Genomic DNA, 16828 nt, shown 5'->3' on the forward strand with positions numbered 1-16828 from the left:
TTATTTGTAGTATTTTTTTTTCATAGTCTTATACTGTCAATATACTTTGTGTGGAAAGTTTGTGCTCATTGAAGGTTCTGGAGCAGAATGGCTAAGATCAGAGGCTCTGGCAGAATTAAGCTCAGTGAGAATGGTACAGATCTCACAAAGATGCTGTGAAATTTGCTGACATAACTGTGGAAAGTGACTAGAACAGTGTTGCCATCTAGTAAGAGTTCACGAAGTGAGTACCTCTGGTTGAGCAAATTGAAATCAAGAGAGAGATACTGTCGCTCATGTTCATCTTGTCTATAAATGACTCCAACTTTAATATTTTGTCATTTCCTATTTATGATATAGGAAAATTCAATTGTTCTTACAGTTTTTCAGGATTGCACTGTGTATGAATCAGTAGTCAGTAATATAGTCATTCTCACATTTAGTCTTCTATGCTTCTTTTTAAAGACTCTGCTTCTTAAAATTGTGTCCTGTACTTTTATATTATTTTTCAGATTTAATGAAGTCATCAGAAAAAAGGAAAAAGCAAATCTCATACATATATATTTGTCATTGTGTCCATAGCAAAGAGGCACCCGGTATCTTTCAATTCATTGCAGCATTATTTCTTAGAGGGACACTTTTTTATTTTGAAGTTCTTGATTCCTTTCTAAAAGGTCTGAATCACTGAAGTCGTCAAATTAAGTTTCAGATTTCTCCTTTACCTTCATTCCCTTCCCCTCTTGGGCATGGATTGTGTTTGGGTAAGAAGGAAGACTGTCCAGATTGATAAAGCAATACCCCTGGGAAAAGATGATTAACATGTATAAAGGGATTTCCCTGCAGTATAAATACCAGCATGCGCTCTCTTGGTGCTTCAGAGCCTCCCTGATGTATATATGCAGGTAGTGAGATTTGAAACGGCGCTTTGAGATGGTAATATAATAAAACTGACTTGAGGAGTGGCACGTCTTCTCCGTTTTCTATTCTTTTGTGGGAATGAGTTGCCAACCTTTTACTTCGACTGATACCTTTATACCTCTGAATTCTGAGTCTTCTGCAACTCTGCCTCTGATAATGCATCCCAGTGCTGCGGAGTGCCTACCGGTCTCCAACCACGCCACCAACGTGATGTCCACAGGTACTAACTTTATAACGGTCTACATGCGGCTGCGCCTTAAGATGTCAGGATGGGTGCTTTGAATCTTGTTAGTTTAGAATCTCATTTAAAAAAAAAATTTAATGTGTATTAAGTTAAATATTCAGGATATTAAAGAAGCCAAAATGCCTAAGAAAATATTCAAGAAATTTAGTAAGTGTAGTAATTTCAAGTGTTGTTGATTTTATTATAAAGATCTGTCTTCTATATAAGTAAACAGTGAGTCTGAAAACTATTTCTATGCAAACATGTATGGATAAAGAGTAAAACTAAAGAAATAATGTAAAATAACTTAAAAGGTGATTTTTTTTCGTCTTAGAGATTTATTTGGTTTTTAGATTACATTTATTACCATGTCTAAAAAATGCCGTACACCTCATAGTAAACACAACTGAATGATTCCTACTACCAACAACAGTGGGTTTTAAAGAATAAAATAATTAGATGTTTAAATACACTTGACTCAGATGGTAAAGAATCTGCCTACAATGCAGGAGACCCAGGTCTGATCCCTGGGTCAGGAAGATCCCATGGAGAAGGGAATGGCAACCCACTCCACTATTCTTGCCTGGAGAAGTCCAAGGACAGAGGAGCCTGGCAGGTTACAGTCCATGGGGTCACAAAGAGTCGGACACAATTGAACGACTAACACTTTCACTTTAAATACACTTAACTTCTTTAGAATAATTAAAAACTCAGAAATCAAGTCTAGAGGCAGTATAATATTTATTTGTTTATTTATAAAACTTTTTATTTTATATTGGAGTACAGCTGGTTAGCAATGTTTTGATATTTTCAGATGGATAGCAGAGGAATTCAGCCATACATATACTATATCCATTTATACCCAAATTCCCCTCTCATCTAGGCTAGAGGGAATATAATATTTAGAACCCATGAACTGATTTGAATTTTTTCAAAATTTAGTTCTGAAGAGATTTCAACCGTTAACCAAGTTTTTATATTTTCTTATATAACTTTCATAGATGAAACTTAAAATTAATTCAAATATATTGTCTCAAACACAACCAAGCAAATAAGTATGTTTTGTTAATGTGTCCACTTTTTACTCAGTAACAAAGGGTTTTGATTAATAAACAATGTCTTGGGTAAATGTCTGTTAAATAACACTTTTCACTTGTAAAGCAATCTAAATATGAACTAAATTTTATAAATTTAAAAATCAATTTGAGTTGATACATTTATATGCCAATTTAAAATCTTTTAACCTTATATTTTGTTAATATTAAGCAGCTTTGAAAGTTATATGTAAGTTTGGTATTAATCTTCAACAGAATTTTCAAGTATCTGAAGATCATATATCTAGATTTTGGGAAAATTATTAATGTAGAGATTTTTTTATCTACTGAAGAGTCTCAGAATTTAATTAAACATATATTGATGCAAATATCCTCAAACATGGTTTTAAAAAATTGTAATAAAGTATTTTTACGAAGAGGTGTAGTATAAGTAAATTTAAACAATTATCACATATTGTTGTATTGTTGTATTGTTCAGTCGTTAAGTCATGTCCAACTCTTTACAACCCCATGGACTGCAGCATGCCAGAACTCCCTGTCCTTCACTATCTCCTGGAGTCTTCCCATACAATTATCACATAGCTAATTGTGTATTTTAAATAATGGACATTTAAATAGATTGAGAATGAGACAGATAACACATTGTTTGCATAATATACTGTATGTGGATAGTATTTGGCTAGAATAAAAATTGGAATTGAGGTTAAAATTAAGCAAGTTTAAGCTCAAAACCCTATTTATTTTAAAATAAATAAAATTAAATAAATAATGTATCTAGTAAATTAGTTTGTCATTTATACGACTTCCCCAAATCAGCAAAACAAAAGGAATTTAAACCTTGGAAGTAAAAAAAATCATAATTAGTAAAAATGTCCTAAATGGCTATTGTTATTGTTTTAAATAGCAATAGCATTGATTTTATAATTTCTCCATCAAATTGTAATCATACAGATCTAATTGTCTAGGTAAAGAATTAGAAATGATTATAATGAGGGGGAAATGGCAACACACTCCAGTGTTTTTGCCTGGAGAATCCCAGGGACGGGGGAGCCTGGTGGGCTGCTGTCTATAGGGTCGCACAGAGTCAGACACGACTGAAGTGACTTAGCAGCAGCAGCAGCATAATGAGAGCAGCAGTTGGATATTCAATGCGTTTCATGTTTGTTTAATTTTGGAATGCATAGAAATCATTATAACACAAAATGACTTCAGTTCTATGTGTCAGTTGTAAAATGAAAATTTATACAGATACTTTAAAATATTAAAAATGAGTTATAGTTAGAGAAAATGTTTTACTTTATGTCTAATTGATAGACTACATATTTTCAAAAAGGACTATAAATATCTTCTAATATCTCATATTATTCAAGAAGATACAATTATATTTTTGAAAATCCACCACTCTATTCAGGATATAATGGGGAAAAGTAGAAAATAAGATACATAAGAAAACATTGATTAGTGATTTTATTGTTAGTAGTTCATTGTGATTCATGTTGAAAACTTGATAAAAGTTAAATAATTCAAATTTAATTTCAAAGTACACCTCAATTCAGTGATACTTGTAGCTATTTATAAATGAAGTTAAATTATACGCTGGATTCAACCTTTATAAACCTCTAGTTTGACCAGCTTCATCATTAGAATTGTTCAATTAATTGTGTGCATGCAGAAAATCTACAAGCTCATGGTTTCAATACCAGCCTAAATACATTGTACATTGTCACAGAGTTTTTGTAAGCCTCTGAATTTAATGGAGTTTTATGATCATACCCAATAAAAGGCTAGTGGCTCTGCCACTTCCTCTTTGATGGAAGAAATGTGTTAGGTGAATAAGCAGAAGTAAAAGTAAAGACAGATGAAGAGTTGATTTCTGCATTCATTGCTCCAGAAAGAGACAATTTTATAGTACCATGTTATACGAGAATTTTAAGAGACTGTCCTCTGGTCAGTTCTTTGCAGTCTCTACATTGGGTGAAAGCTGCAAAAATTCTGCAGCTTCTGGTTGTGTGCGTGTGCTCACTCAGTCATGTCCGACACTTGGCAACCTCATGGACTGTAGCCCACCAAGGTTAAAACTGGTCAGTCACGCCAACCCAAAGCACTGGATATAATTAATGAAGGCTTTAGTCCACTGTGATGATTCATGAACTCATTACTTGGGAAAATGTTCAACCCCTAGTTTTAGCATACTCATCAGAGAACTGCCCCCAAATGAGAAGAAATTATTGGCAAATAACTTTAAGAATAGCATAAATGTGTACTTTTGAAATGAAACGAATGTGTCTTGAATCCTCATACATTTTCTTACCAGTCCCGTCTATTTTGTCTTTGATCCAAACTCCTAAATGTTTGTGCACATGTTTTGTGGTGACAACATTGGGAAACACAGCAACAGGACTTCATTATTCTGTTCCTTCCTGTCATTATGGAAACCAGTCATCGACATATGGTGTGATGGCAGGTAAGAAAAATTGTCTTTACATGTAAGATTGAGTTTGGGGATGCTTGGATGCATTTTCTGGGTCAAAGGGAATCTTGACCAGAGTGTATCATGAAATTCAGATCTCCTAACCTTAGAAATTGCTGCTAAATCTACCACTTACTATGATGGTCCCTGATCTGTAACACCTTCAGAGATCATAATGGTTATACCTGATCACTGCTGTTCTCCACAAGTCTGAAATGAACTGCTATGCTTCTTAAACTCCTGTGTTTGCTTTGTGTGATTTTTATTCTAATTCTCTGTTGCCAAACTGCTAATTGTCACTTTTTTATGCCATTGGTGGGCTTGCCTCCAGTAATAATAAGGTAGCTTTATGTAACTATTTAAATTTAAAAGTAAATTAACTAAAATAAGGTCAGATTTAAAATTCCTCAGTTGCCAACAAGTCAGCAAAATCTTTAAATGACCACTTCATTGCCCGCCTCCATACCAACAGGGTTAATGATTATGAGGTACGGAACTTAATAGTCATCATTTCCCTTGAGATTTTGGCTGTTCCTTCGGTTCCTGAATTTAAAATAAAACAGGAAAGTGTTTAATAATCTTTTGTGGCTACCAAAGCAGACAGACTAACTTATAGAGCATTTTCCTCATCACAGTATTTCTTTTGGCCATTTGGTCTATAAAGATAAATAAGACATTGAAGGCTAAGAGAGATTTGCAGCTGCTTTAGCAATAGTTGAATCTTTGGCAGCCCTGTCTGAGATGTCTGAGTCTTGGATAAGATTGAAATAGTATAAGTTACATACTTATTTCCCTCTGGATAAAGAAAGCATCACTAGATCAAGATAAAGTATCTTGTTTGTTGACACTTAAATGAAGGTTTTGTTAGCAAATTTCTTAAGGAAAGGAAAATCTGACCTAAGAGATCCACTCATCACAAAATTTATGACTTAATTTTAGACTGTGGCTATACAGTAATTTTTTTGTGCACAGAAATTATTTAGAAATCTCTTAATCTTTTATTTCTGCAGCAAGAAATAATTTCAGTGACAATAAAGTACTAATGTTCTATGTGAAAAATATAAATGTGTGTGTGCATGCTTCTGTGATAGTTGTTATCTAAGTAGGTAATGTAAAAAATCAAACATAGATTTATGCCTATAAATTTGAAATTAAATTGAACAAAGAATCTAGTTCACCAACCTTTAATTTCTAAAAATTTCTCAGATTAACACTAAATAAAACATTAAAACTTTAAAATGATATATTCCAGAACAAATTAGCTTTCCCTACATTCTGTTAGAAAGCATTCTGAACAAATTCATATCCTCACCTTTATGATGAAGTGAAAACTGATGTTCTTAATGGTTACCTTTAAATCCTAATGTCTCTCTTCAATAATTAAAAAATAGGAAAAAAAAAATAGGGAAAGTCGTATTTTTCTTCCTCTGTGAAAACGGACCATTTATGATTCGTGTACTTAGCTGTTAATCAGTATCCATGGTTAATGAGAGGATCTCTCATTGAAGATGAACTACTTTCATTATAGAAATAGTAGAACAATGTGCATTTAGCCACTAGCGCTGCTGGTCAAATGCTTTCTGTGGCCTCCACCACACTTGGATTACAGACACAAGAAATGACGAGCTCATAGACATCTGCTACTCTTTCTTGGAGGAGAGAGTCCTTGCTGTTCCTTCACAGTAATTCCCAGGGACCCAGGTGCAAATTAAGTCATCTCTGCACCCCGCAAGGGGCAGCAATGAGTGGAGGTTAGCACTCAGACCAAACACTGTGAGATCTAGGTAGAACACCAGATCTAGGTAGAAGCTGCTGAGTTCACAGCTGGCCTGAGAAATCTGACATCCTTCCCGTTTCCAGGGTTGCAGATAACAAGCCCAGGTTCACACTGAGAGTCCACAGGCAACTCAGGTTTTGCTGGTCCAAGTTTCTTCAGCAGGCCCTCAGCAAACTCTCTTCTTCATTAAAAGTTAAAAAGGAGAGGTCTTTGGAAAAACCTTTTAAAATGATTCAAAGCCCAGGTTGGTGATAATAACAAAAAAATTGATGTCCTAAGCTTTGGAGGTATCGCTGTAGTCTTAAACCAAAATTACATATATTTTGTCACTGAAAGAAAAATTCACCATGGCAAGCATAGAGATTATATTTGAATATTTTTGAGAGGGTGATCATTAAAATGTGATGTGCTTTGTAATTTGTTACAATGTCACTATTTTGACATATATTCAGTACTGGCCTTTGCATCACGGCAGATTAAATCTCAGAGAATCTGAACCTTTCCGCTGTCATCCCCAGAGAAGCTACACAAATTGAGTTATAAAACACAGGGATTCAGAAGTATTCAGGAATTCAGAAAAGGTTTAAAATACACAAGAGAAACCTGGTAATGTCATTTGAATTTTCTGAGAAGTCTCAGGCATTCATCAAATCAGCCACTTGCACACAGTGTGCAGAAGCGTCTAATCACCAACAGCGAAGGCGCATTGTCATATACTCCATATAAAAGAGAAGCTGCAGAAAAAGCCATATTTCAAAGGGTGTGAAATTGCTTTATTTGAATATAGTTATTTTATCCCTATACTCTGATGCTTATATTTAGTCTGAGCATTTCATTAAATTAATAACCCACTGGAAAGCAAGAGCTACAGCTCATATTTTAAGCTAAGGTTGGTAGGAAGGATTCTAATCATCAGATGAATCCTCTGTGCCTCATAGTCCAGGTGTGGGGATATCAAATAGAATGGCTGGTGGGGTGAAATGAATTAGCCACACCAGGAACTAGTTATTAACCTCGTTCAAGTGAGCATCTCAAAGTGTTAGTCTCTTCACATCCAAGTTGTGATGGGTACCATACATAGCTCTATCGGAGCTGAGTTATGGCAGCTTTCTACCAACTCAGCCTGGTTTTCTCCTTGATCTTCTCTTCAGATACATTCATAGTTAAATTTCTTCTTCTGTCTCTTCTCTCCTAAGTACTTAAATAATTCAAAAGCCTACAGGATGGATAATAGGAAAGAGGGAATTACAAATACTATTCAAAAATCTCTTCTAGATAAACACACAAGAAAAGTAATAACAAAAACCTTTCAAAATTCTGATTTCTGGGTATACAAGGTGGTGTTTGTTCTCATTTGTAAAGCTGGGTGCAAGTTGGAAAGCAAACTTAGTGAGCTGTGTACCTTGTCCACTATCCTGTGTAAACTGGGCCAATCAGCTACATGGTAATGACTGCTAAACCCAGCAAGGTTATGTGTCATAATGGCCACCCAAGATATGCAGTAAGAGTCCTTGATTAAAAATTGATCATAAGAGGAAAGCAAAAGAGCTGATGTTGGAAAATTATTCAAGGAGATGAATGCTCTTTTTTAATGAGATGTGGATAATAAGAATAAAAGATGAGTATAGCTGAAAAGTGTCTTTTCCATCTGGGCTAGGACGAAAGGTACCAGAAATATGTTTCACATTTACATAGGAAAACAGTCTACTTTGGAAGCCATCTCTTCATTCTTGTCTTTTTTCTATTTCCTTTTTTCTTTAGTTTTATTTTTGCCTCACTTATTCTGGATGTGTTGACACTAAGGGAAGAAGTATTTCTGACCATCTTTTGCCTCTGGATCATGAAAGGCACCTGCAGTAGCATGGACACTGTGTATTTTCCTTAAATTATGTAGCATCTGTCTCAACTTCACAACTCAAAAGCCGCCACAGGCAATCTGTAAACAAATGGCCATGGCTGTGCTCCAAATCAACCTAATTTACAGAACTAGGCAGAAGACCTGTTTATGCGTGGATAGGATGTAGCAATGCACAAAAAAGAAAAAAATCACAATTCAAATTTATGATTTGTTTCACATTGTCATGCATGAACATAAAAAAAAGAAAATAAATGGAAATATTTAAATGAACTTTGCTGTGCATATCTACAGCAAGGTGGAGGTATTTTACTGTGTCCTTCTGCTTCCCCTGTCTGCTCTTTTAAAGCTTCTAGCCCACAACCTCAGAGATGTTGTCAGTTAGCATCTGGCTGAGCCACGTGCTGCAGAAAAGCAGTCTTCCCCGTGTCATGGGACCTTGAATCAGGTGCCTGTAAGGCACGCTGGACCTCAGCTTCCCACCATCTGCTTTTAAAGACATAACCTCTGTTCCTCTCCCTCCTCTGCTGTCCAGAAGTCCATGCAGAGCAGTTCAGAGAGGCTATGGCAGATTAATCTGAAGAGTGAAAATCCATCTTGGACTGTAAAGAATGTACAAACCCTTCCAAGCTATTTAGGTGTGCACTTGTTCTAGGCTTATAGACAAGTTTGGTTTATCAGTGTTTTGGAAAATATTCATGAAACTTCTGCGGCACACAACATCCTGCATCTTTTCTCTCGATGCTCAAACCCCGACTTCTTAATATTCCAGGTTTTAGAAAAACCTTTTAAAATACCTTGTCACATATACCATACCAATCAATCCCCATTTCCCCCCAAATATAGGATCATATAATAGAAATCAGTTTGTCTGACTGTGCTTGTGACTGTCCCAAATTTCTGTTTAACATTAGTTTCAGGAAAACTATGTCCCTGTGGATAATTGTGGATACTTTCAGTTAATGAAAAATAACACAGCACACATTGTGTTTTCCTTTCTCCTCTGGATGCCAAACTTTTGAACATGGTATTTCTTGTGTACTCTTTATGGACTCATGTTCAAATTTATTTTCTAAATGTCCATTTCTCCAGAGTGTTTATAATGTATACACTAGCTTTAAATCTTTCCATAAATAGAGATGACACACTTCCAATATTTTAGTAAATATTTATAATACTTTTGTTTGAAAGCATTTGTTTAATGTGGCCAAATATATTTAAGATGCAGAATCCTTGAGTTATTTGATATCCCTGAGTACAGATTACCTGAAAAATGAACTGATTATTGATGTGGCTTATTGCAGTGTTCACTGGGCTTCACTTCTAGTTTCAGTTGTATAGTGAATTCATCTTAGCACCCAAGGAAAGTTATTTGTTTTTATATGGGTTTTACATTGTGGATAAAAAAATACACATTTTTTTCCTCTGAAAATAAAGCAAAAGTCCTTAGATATATATTAAGTAAATGTTAATATAAAGGTGATAAATTTTTTTATATATTAGTATTTTACTTAACTGGTAGAAATTTAAAACTAATATTAGGCCAAAAATGAGCTTTGTTAAAATGTAACAAACATTTTAAAAATTGAATCTTGTAATAAATTAAAAATTGATAAAATTGCTTTTTAAAATTTTATCTGGTCTATTCAATGTACCACCCACTAAAGCAAAAAGTGAATGATTAACAACAACAACAAAAACTGGATAGTTTTGATTTTTGAAAGTAATATGAATTGCTTTAGACAGAAATAGTTTCTTTTGTACATTTTTTATATCCATGAAACAGCTAAACTTATTTTATGATATTTTGCTTAATTTCTCACTTGTATGTATTTTGTTTCAGAAAAATAATAGTCTACTGGATAGGGGTACACTTCAAAATTATATTTTCTCATATAAATAATATGAGCCAACAATTTACTGACTTGCAATATTCTTTGCTCATTACATATTGATATATTAATTTAAGATTTATATATTCTGGCAAAATACACTATTACTCATGTCTGATTTCTAACTGTATTTATAGAGAAATTATAAATAGCATAAAACTGATGTATTAGTACGTTTCTAAGAATGATTACTGCCTATATTCTATAGTCATTTATATTTAATTTATACTCATAAGAAAAATGATTAATTATTGAATATTTTATTTATATCAAAATGTCTTAGTTATACCTATGTCATTTAATATAAAGTGAAATCCTTAGGAATAAAAATGTAATATACTGCTGAAGAAAACAGAAATAAAATGTGTTGGAATTTGGCTTATACCATTCTGTCACCCATATTCCCTGACTGAGACAGTCTCTTCTTTCCAAGTGAAGAATAAAATCTAGAAGCAATTAAACAATTAAATCATGTAGTTTTTTGAGATTTCTCATTTAACTAACTCAATGGATTCAGTGCTTCATCATTTATGAGGGATTATGTATCATATCTAGACTTGCACCCTTCCTTGACACTTACTTTTTCTTCTTAAATAGTAATCAAGAAATGATTCCATCATAGTATATGATTTGCAAGAATCTTGTTGCTGACCTTCTAATAGATCTTTAAAAGTTACTTTTTGTCAGCATCCATCATTACCATTAAATCTGTTTAAACCTTATTAATGTATTTTGTGTTCTCATAATTTTCTTTTCGCCTGCCTCTACTAAATTAAGCATTTACTGATAAAACATTGGATTTCTTAATGCTGTAATATCAATTTTTCAATGCTATAAAAATTTCCCAGCATAGCACTTAACATACACCTTGATTATAATTAAGAAAATAGAGATCAAAATATACATTCTGGTAGAGTTGAATCTCAGATTCACAATAACAGATGAATAGATTTTGTTTGTTTGTTTTTGGGGAGCCAAGCTGAATCCCATAACTAGGAATCAAACCCAGGCCTCCTATACTAGAAGGATGAAGTCTTAACCACTGGACCGCAAGGGAAGTCCCTAGATGTCTTTTAAGAGAAAAACAATGATGGAAAACTCACACTTTTTTGAAATTTGCTTATTTCTATTTAAATTATTTGCAAGTCCCTGGTTCTTTCCTTTGGCTTTGCATTATCTTTGTTTTCGCTGCTCCCAGGAAGGTGGGAAAAAATGATCCCATTTATACTAAGCTACACTGACTTTTACTTCAGAAAACCGAATGTCAGGTAACCTTTTAGAACTGAGACTGGCCTTCACAGAAAAATCTGATGGGCCAAAATTTTCCATGTATCAAAATGAGGAATAATTACAAATGGTCCTTTTCTTGTTGTTACAGGGAGCTTAACCCCTTGTCTTTATAAGTTTCCTGACCACACGTTGAGTCATGGTTTTCCTCCCATGCATCAGCCTCTCCTTTCAGAGGATCCCACTGCCGCTGATTTCAAGCAGGAGCTCAGGCGGAAAAGCAAATTGGTTGAAGAGCCAATAGACATGGATTCTCCAGAAATCCGAGAACTTGAAAAATTTGCCAATGAGTTTAAAGTGAGAAGAATTAAGCTAGGTAGGTGCTTGTTAACAGCTGTGGGACACACAACCCCATCTGCAAAGTCTTACGCTATTACTGTTTAGTGTCTTACACGCTGCTCAGAAATCTAAGACAGTTCTCATTCTACATCTCTACTGTGGATGTAAGTTACTTGAATTATGAAAACCTACAGAAACCTTCATTTCCTTCTAAATTCTTAGCAGCCAAAATGTATAGATTTCTAAATTAATGGTCTCTTTTTCAAACATAAGTTCAGAAATACCTTTGTTTTATTTGAATTAATACCTTTGTGTGATTCAAAGGCTAAAAGCTGTGTGAATTGTATCCCTCTGCTTATCCTTCCTGTTCATCAATGTTATTAGTTTCTGTGTATCCTTCTGTTCTATGCATATTCATATAAGCAAATTCATGTATTTTTTCATATAGACGTTTTTCATTTGACTATTTTGGAGAGCTCTCAGTATTAGTTTTTTAGAGAGCTCTTCTTTTTAATGCATCTCTCAATTCCATTTTATGAATATATTACCAGTCTCCTACTGATGGAATTGAGATGGTCTTCAGTCTTATGTTACTGAAGACAATGATGCAATGATTAACTTCATAAATAGCATTTTGCACCTATAAAAATATATGTGGAGGGAAAGTGTTAAAAGCAAAATTGCTTGATTGAAGAGTATGTATATTTGTAATTTCAATAGATGTCAAATTGGTCTCTATGTAAGTTCTAACAAATCTTATTGCCACCGTGAGTATCTCCTTTGCCACTCTTCAGAATATGAATTCTGTTAAGGCAGAAGTTTTTTGTTTTTTGTTTATTTCCTTTAGCTTTCTCCTTAATGGCATGTCCTCAGCACTTGGAACAGTGACTGGCATGTAGAATAAAAAATAGTTATTGAAGGGAAAAGATGCTATTAAATCTGTTGGACCTTTGCAAATCAGTTAGGTGAAAGTAGTAGTTTCATTTTAAATTTCCCTTATGAGTGAAGAGTGAAAGAAGTTCTTTCATGTGTTGGACAGTCATTTGTAATTCCTTTTCTGTGAGCGATCTGTTCATAGCCTTTGCTCACTTTCTAGGGTGAAGTGTTTTTAATGTAAATAATCATAATAATTAACCTTGATTTAAATGCATGAAATATATTCTTAATGGACTGAACTAATAGTATAAACTTCTGCATTTGTGGACTGAGCCATTGGTAACTTTTAATGATATCAATTGATGGGCATTGTATGTAATCATTTTATGCATACAGGTATATAGCCTTGGGCCCTGAATTAATATGTATTACTATTTGTCATAAACACAGCAGTAGGCATCTTTATAACATTCATTTTCAATTTACTTTTTATATGACTGTGAATGTTTCAAATTCTACATTGATGACATTTATCAACATATTCTGAGAATGTTTGAGACAATCTATGAAAACTTTTTGCCTGGAGATAGAAGCATTACCAAATGATATAATAAATGCTTGGCGATATACATAAAATGTTGTGTGACCAAAGTCTCATAATAAACATGCTTTTAGGGAAAGTAAACACAGTTCTTAGTTTTATTTGGTAACTTCAACATGTTGAATTTTTCACTCTTACAGTTGAGATAAAAATATTTGTGATATATCACCATATATTTTATGTATTATATTTAATATCTATAGATTTTGAGCATATTGCAACAGATGCCTAATAATAATGATTAGAGAGAAATTTTAAATGTTAAGGATTCCCTGGTAGAACACCTATGCTATATTGTCTAGAAACATTTCTTATATATTTTTGCAAAGTGTGTATAACACATTTATCCAGTTTGGCTAAATATGAATGGCAGATGTTCCTATCTGAAATCTTTTGACTTCTAAAATATTAACTTATTAACTAGAAGGAATTTTTTAAAATACCAGACAATTCTACACTGAATAACGTTACTGTTATTCTAAATTGCCAACAAATATATTGTTAAAAGCAATATTTAATAGTTGACAAAGATACATACACAAATTTACACAATAGTGGACCAAAATCAGTGTTTCTTGCAAAACTGAAGCTGATGGCCTTTGTTGTTCTTTCACAGGATATACCCAGACAAATGTTGGGGAAGCTCTGGCAGCTGTGCATGGCTCTGAATTCAGTCAAACAACTATCTGCCGATTTGAAAACCTGCAGCTCAGCTTCAAAAATGCATGCAAACTAAAAGCAATATTATCCAAATGGCTGGAGGAAGCCGAGCAAGTAGGAGGTACAAAAGCTGTGTTTCTGGAAACAGTGATGTTTTAACCTAAAAACAATAGTTTCCCTCGGTTGAATTTGTGCTAAAGCGAGAGGTTTGAAGTTTGGTTTGATTTTTCTCTTTGACATGAAAAATAAGTATCTTGTTTCATCACACTATAAAGAAAAGCAAGGCCAGTGAAAGCGTAGAAATAAAGGTATTGAGAAGGTAAATAATCAGAGAATAAAATATATAGGGAAAGTTTCTACACAATGTGGCATAGGTGTAAAGTGGTGAAATGATTCTTTTTAATGTATCCAGGTTTTTTCCTGCTGTGCTATATACTGTAGTAATTATTCATGAATCATTTTTATAACCTAATATAAGTGTAGCCAGACCATTTGCACACACCGTTCTTTCTAGTGAATAACAAGCAATTGCTAGATGAACAATTTAAGGTGATAAAATTATTTACTTATATTAATGTCAAAGCTGGCTAAAGAGCAAGGTTTGATAGCGTTTAGAGCAACTGTTTCAACAAAGATAGGATATGATTTAAAGACAACTGTTAATATTTATAAAGTTAGTATTTTTTTTCTGTGTCAACAGTTTAACCTAGGGCTTTTAATCGAAAATGATGTGTACTGCAAAAATTTAAAACAAAAACGTATGGTAATTCTATTTTGTATTGTTTTATAAAGAAACTTTAAATCCAAATCTGATAGTTTAAAAAAAAAACCTGCTTTGTATTTGTAATTATTCACTGTTTTTGCAACACAGCTTTATACAATGAGAAAGTTGGTGCAAATGAAAGAAAAAGGAAACGGAGAACAACTATCAGGTATACTTTTGAGATATTAAAAGTTAGTAGAGAAGAAAATGATATTTTAAAATGTAATGAGCATTTGAGTATCATATAGGTTCAGTATAACATAAAAATGAATAGAGCCAATTGAGAAAATAAGATAGGTGAAAAAGCACAACATTCAATAAAGTACTGCTGAGAAACAGCTGGAAATTTAAAATTTGATGGAAAAATATGTACTGTTTGATTCAAGAACAGTTTTGCTCTGCAAGTTTTGGATAAAACAGAAGCTGTACAATCACAGCGAAAAAGAATGACTGTTTCTACTGTTGGTTTAGACATAAGTCTTGCTTTGGGAAAGACCCCATGGACTGTAGCCTACAGGCTCCTCCGTCCATGGGATTTTCCAGGCAAGAATACTGGAGTGGGTTGCCATTTCCTTCTCCAGGAGATCTTCCTGACCCAGGGATTGAACTCGGGTCTTCCACATTGTAGGCAGATGCTTTACCATCTGAACCACCAGGGAAGTCAATATGTTATCTATGTTATTACAAATTAACAATACTGGTCACTAGTATTTTAGTTGCTTAAAGTTCAAAGTGACTTCTAGCATTTCAAGCCAGATTGTTCATTTATCTTTTTGTAGTTTCCATTAGGTTCATGGAGGAATTGCTAAAATACAGGTTTTGTTTTGGTTGGTTGGTTGTTTGTACACTAAACATTTCAATAACCTGAGTTCTGGGGGACGTTTAGAAATGCATACAGAATTATTTTCTTCTCAGTAAGTCAGTGCCCTCTTGTGGCAGAAAGTGGGTAAACAATGTCTGGGTTCCCCTCCTTATTTATTTATTTATTTTTAAATAATTTATTTATTTTTAAGCCCTAGTTTATTTATTTATTTATTTATTTTTAAATTTATTTATTTATTTTTAAGCCCTAGTTTATTTATTTATTTAATTTCTTCCTGTGACTCTGGTAAAAGGAGCCTACGTGAGACAAGCATCTAAATGTTCAAAAAAACTTCACATTTATTATTGTTGAAGAGCTTGGAAGGTGTTTTCAGAGTCTTTAGGTTTCCTTTTTACGTTAATGTTAATACTAATGTTTAGGAAATTTAACCTAACTTGATTTCTATCATCTCCGTTCTTCTTTCCTGCCAACTCCCCACCTCCCAGTATTGCTGCTAAAGACGCCCTGGAGAGACACTTTGGAGAACAGAATAAGCCTTCCTCTCAGGAGATCCTGAGGATGGCTGAAGAACTAAACCTGGAGAAAGAAGTGGTGAGGGTTTGGTTTTGTAACCGAAGACAGAGAGAAAAACGGGTGAAAACAAGCCTGAATCAGAGTTTATTTACTATTTCTAAGGAGCATCTTGAATGCAGATAGGCTCTCCTATTGTGTAATAGCGAGTTTTTCTACTTTTCATTCCTTTCTCTTCTCCAGCCAAAATAGAAATTAGTTATTTGGTTAGCTTCAAAACATCACATCAGTAATTTTTGCAGAAGTGTTTCTCTTCTACTTTAAAAACAAATACAATTTAAATTATTTGATGAATTATTCTCAGAAGGCATATTGTACATTTTAAGCCAAAAACTAATAGGATTAAAACAATGATTCTGTCCCTCTCACTATATTTTTCCCTCTATCTCTCCCTAACACACACACACACACACACACACACACACACACACACACAGGAGTATGCACATGTGGTCTTTTAAAGATTCTTTTTGCAAAGGCTGTATATCTGCTTTTTAATATTTTAGTCAGTTCTGTCACATAAAGAATATCGGTAGAGAAGATCCAATTAGAAAATTCCTTACCTGATGCCTTGCTTGCCATCAATTTTAATAGTTTGTTTGAACTAAAAGTTTTGCACTTAAGAACCAGAGGTGCCTTAGAATTTTATTATTGCATTTAGGAATAAATCTTAATCAGAAGTGACACCTTTGAAGTAATAATTAGGGCACAGAGCCCAAAGAAGTGTTTCAAAAGAAATTTGTAGAAATATTAATTTATGATCTTTTTATTCTTCCCAGACATTAGCTTTTTGATGTTTA

General features: G+C 33.7%; 1 protein-coding gene across 2 annotated transcripts; it reads left to right on the plus strand.

Annotated features, from left to right (window-relative positions):
• Window positions 1-975: 975 nt before the first annotated feature.
• POU1F1 (POU class 1 homeobox 1) lies at window positions 976-16154 on the plus strand. Of its 2 annotated transcripts, none has more exons than XM_040226907.1 (6): window positions 976-1117; window positions 4490-4639; window positions 11548-11772; window positions 13829-13993; window positions 14744-14804; window positions 15944-16154. In XM_040226907.1, exons 1-6 carry the CDS (start codon window positions 976-978, stop codon window positions 16152-16154), a joined length of 954 nt encoding a protein of 317 aa, XP_040082841.1. The 2 variants fall into 2 exon arrangements, with proteins under 2 accessions (XP_040082841.1, XP_040082850.1); XM_040226916.1 differs by having other exon boundaries at window positions 4568-4639.
• Window positions 16155-16828: the final 674 nt, after the last annotated feature.

Source organism: Oryx dammah, unplaced genomic scaffold, assembly GCF_014754425.2.
Source record: "Oryx dammah isolate SB20612 unplaced genomic scaffold, SCBI_Odam_1.1 HiC_scaffold_2, whole genome shotgun sequence".
In the NCBI taxonomy this organism is placed as follows: domain Eukaryota; kingdom Metazoa; phylum Chordata; class Mammalia; order Artiodactyla; family Bovidae; genus Oryx; species Oryx dammah.